The sequence below is a fragment of the Capsicum annuum genome, unplaced genomic scaffold (genome assembly GCF_002878395.1).
Source record: "Capsicum annuum cultivar UCD-10X-F1 unplaced genomic scaffold, UCD10Xv1.1 ctg75941, whole genome shotgun sequence".
In the NCBI taxonomy this organism is placed as follows: Eukaryota; Viridiplantae; Streptophyta; class Magnoliopsida; order Solanales; family Solanaceae; genus Capsicum; species Capsicum annuum.
In genome coordinates, this window is record NW_025886192.1 from 1 (window position 1) to 4,047 (window position 4,047).

Genomic DNA, 4,047 nt, shown 5'->3' on the forward strand with positions numbered 1-4,047 from the left:
GTATTAAAAATCTACCTCATATGTATAAATAATTATCGATAACATAATAACTCTCTTTTTTAAAATTTAGAACTCATAGACTCAAAATTCTAACTTCATCTCTGAACAAGACCGTCTCTTCGAAATAAATATATAATCTTACGAGCAAGAACCCATTGATATTTTGCTGAATGCTACTTTTAGACTTTGAGGCCACATGGTATCTGATGCCTTCCCTTTCTATTTGGTGATTGGTAATGATTTTTGATTACGACCACACTGTGACGTAGGTCCATATATATATATTTACCAAAAAAAAAAATGTTAGTTAATTTATAGCTGCCTCTTTAACTTCAACTGCGTGCTCTAAGTTTTAAATTATACTACTGATATGCAGCTGGAAAATCTTTAAAATATTAGGTTGTGTATCGGTGAGTGTATTTGTACATGATATATCGTAAAATTATATAAATTTTGATCAATATTTTAAAATATAATTTTTCATTATATTGATATGAGAAATTTTTTAATGTATAGTACTTTTTGTATAGTTTTTGGATATCTAAATTTAATTTTAAAATATTGAATATTTAATTTTATAAATTAATCAAATTAACTCTCAAAAAATGAAACGTGAGAAGTAAAAAGGAACGAGAGGGAAGTACTTATTAATTAGCTTCCAAGCTTTACCAAGCTGCACTTTCTTACTAGTTAGATGTACGGTAAAAATTTATTGGCATTTGATGTTTATACCAACCTGTTGAATATCTGGCACATGCCTTAGCTTACATACTTATTGCTGCATCATAGTTAAATAATGTGCCTTCTAACTTTAATTCTTCTTTTATTTAACCATGATAAAGTAATATAATTCAATATAAATATTGTGTTCGAATAAATTTTTGTTGTTGATATACTCTATCATCTTTTTGTTATTAAAATAAGAAAACTCGGGGAAATTAAAGTTAATTATTAACGTGAATATGATTCCCATAATGACTATCTAAACCTTGTGTGGAATCTTGGAGATAATTTGTCTACTAATATGGTCCCATGAGGAATATCTCCTTGAAATTTTAGCCTCAATGGAATTAAACAATTCAAACCAACGAACGAGTAACGCATGATTAAGTTCCAAGAAACTTAATTAAATTCCTTAATCCTCTCTTATTTATTTGCTCTATCCAACCCTCTTTTCCCCCATCACAAATTGGCTATTTCCCAAAGTACTGTGAAACTTTGAACACTTGAAATGGGAAAGAACCAAAGCACCATCAAAGACACTACTCAGTCCTCAGGAGTTTGTGAAAAGATTTTCAAAGTAGTGAATATAACTCCAGGTTTTCGATCATTTCACCGCGTTTCTCCACATAAGAATCCAAAATTTGCTACTAATTCAGCTAAAGCTACTATGTCCAAACCAGTTGCTCTTACTCAAAATGGATTCACTATTCCTCTTGAGTTAAATCGCCAGCAAATTCCTTCACAAGAGAACATGGTATTACTATATTTGAATTTGCTGTACTTGTTATGTGTCACACTATCTTCTTCATGTGTGAGTCTAATGCTTTTTCATTTGTCAAACGCTTGAAAATGGTTTTCACACTAATGGACCGGGTGGCGTGAGACTTGTTAAACTCAAGATCTTTTACCTGATTTAATAACATGTTGAATTGTGTTATCATATGATGATATGATCTATAAGAATTACACTTTTTTCTCTTTGCACATTTTTAATTAGTTAATTATATTCTATCTCGACAGGTAATAGTGGAATACAATCACATTTCAGGAGACAGTGCCATACCCAAGTTTATTAAGGGTGAATCTGTGAACAAGTCCTCTCAAGTAAAGAACATGTTCAATATAGTTCATCATGATCATGAGATAAATGAAGGTTCTCCTAAAGATGATAATGACAAGTTTTCTAATTATATTGATCAAGTGAAAAATAAGATGAGAAGTATGTCTAGTTTTGATGATGATAAAGTCTCTCATCGCTATGCTATTGATCGCTCCAAGTTCAACACTAATTAGAACTATATACAACTATTGCTGCCTTTGGTTAGGAGAACAATTGAGGAGCTGCTACTTGAAGAACCCTAATTAATTTGCAGATTATATATGTATAAATCTCTATGCTTTACTTAATTAAATAAAGGAGAATTTTTATTATAGGTTCATCTTTGTATTAGAAAAGATTGAATGTTGGAAAAAGGAAAGAAGCTTTTAATGTTTGTGTGTATAAGAAATAACTTTGTGGTGCTAATTTATGAGTCGCGTATACTTTATCATCTTAAGGGACTTTCAATGGGAGTACCAATTATCGTGTGGTATTATGTATTCTTCATATGAGCTAAACAGTTTACCAACCATCATAGAGACTAGACAATTCAGAAGTGGTGTACGAAAGATTTTTAGTAAGCAGCATATATTTATAGGAGAAAGGACAAAAACTTAATTATCACATTTATAAGCAGGACATTCTTTTCTCTTGGGTAACTAAAGTATTTTATCACCAAAGTGTTCATTACAGCCAAGAGAGAAAAAACTGGGCCCATGGCTATGGCTCAGTTACTATTTGTACTCTACCCTGCCTCATCTATCAGAATCCTATATAGAAAGGGTAAAAATTTAAACTACGTACTAAGCTGTCTATGTAGTCGTATATTCCTATAAGACATTCTTGACCCATTCATTTAGTTTAGGTTTAAGTTAGAAGAGGTTTTGGTTCAAAATACTTAACCACAATTTAAGTGATGTTATACTTTCCAATATTATACTTAGGTTACATTGAGGTTTGATGTAATGATCCTTTCGGTTATTTTACGTGTTTTCGCTTATTTTCGTTGTTAGAGCTTTTTCATAGCTACCCCAAGTCATTTATGACTTGATGAAATTTTGGTGACCAGACAACTCGTTTGGTTTTTTAGACCAATTCCCTATTTAGAAGTCTTCGCTGATTCCGAATGACCACTGAGTGAAAATTTTAGCAAAACAACTCCGGACGCAAATTTCAACTACACCAGCAGCTCTGAAATATCAATTTTAGGCTAGAAATACCCTTGGTTCGGGTCCCAATACACCCGAGTTCATTTCGACCTATTAGTTGAAAAATTGAAAAATCAAAAGATATGGGTGTGGGGCCCACAATTGATCTAAACGGTCTTGGATGGAAAACTCAACTTCACCAATGCGTCCGGAACATCGAATTTAGTGGAGTTACATAGTTCGTTTGCAAAAAACGGAGTCTGAAAGAGTCCGGGAGGTCAAAAACAAGTTTTGACCTTGCGGACCCCATTTAAGCGCGTATAAAAAGCCCCCTTGGTCGAATTTTGGCCATTTTCCACTTCCTTTTGAACCCTAGAAACTCTAAAATGACTTGGTAACTTCAAATTGATTCTTGAGAGTGAGTTAGAAGCTTGATAAACGTATATATTCGTGATTAACAACGAATTTAAGGTATGAATCATTCATTTTCAAGCTTTAATTTCTTGATTATTTGACCAAAACTCCAAATTATTTGAGGGCTTAAATTTAGCCCAAATATGATTAGTTTTCACCTAATTCTTGAGGGTTATGATTCCTTAATAGTGTATGAACATTGTGTTGATCTTGAAAACGTGTTTTTCATATGTGGGATCCATTCGAGATTTTTGGTGTCTTTTTTGGACCCGAAGCATAATGGTGCAATATGGGTATCGATGTTCTTGTTATGATGTGTGTATTGTATTTTGATAGCTTGGCATCTTGAAGAAGCTTCTCGGAAAGGAAAAGAAAAGGTTTAGCAGTTCGTGAGCTTTTTTTGGATTTGATATATAATTGTGATATCTTGTTAGATTGGGATGATTTTGAAGTATTGGTTTGACAAAATGCAAGACTTGGGTTAGTTGGACCAATTAAACTATGTGATTCTTAGAGGTTGAAAAGTTGACTTGTTTCCCATTATTTTTAGGTGGAATAAACTTCATTGCTCATGTTTAGCATGAGAATGCCTTAGAACACTTAACCTTAGGTGAAATGCTCTAGTTGCTCATACTTAGAGTAAGTTGGCCTTAGTTTCTAACA

At 32.6% G+C, this 4,047-nt stretch overlaps 1 protein-coding gene across 1 annotated transcript; it reads left to right on the forward strand.

Moving 5' to 3' along the window:
• The first annotated feature begins 1,108 nt into the window (after positions 1-1,108).
• Positions 1,109-2,212, forward strand: LOC124885451. Its single transcript, XM_047405207.1, has 2 exons — positions 1,109-1,477; positions 1,744-2,212. Exons 1-2 carry the CDS (start codon positions 1,232-1,234, stop codon positions 2,014-2,016), a joined length of 519 nt encoding a protein of 172 aa, XP_047261163.1. The 5' UTR covers positions 1,109-1,231; the 3' UTR covers positions 2,017-2,212.
• The last annotated feature ends 1,835 nt before the right edge of the window (positions 2,213-4,047 follow it).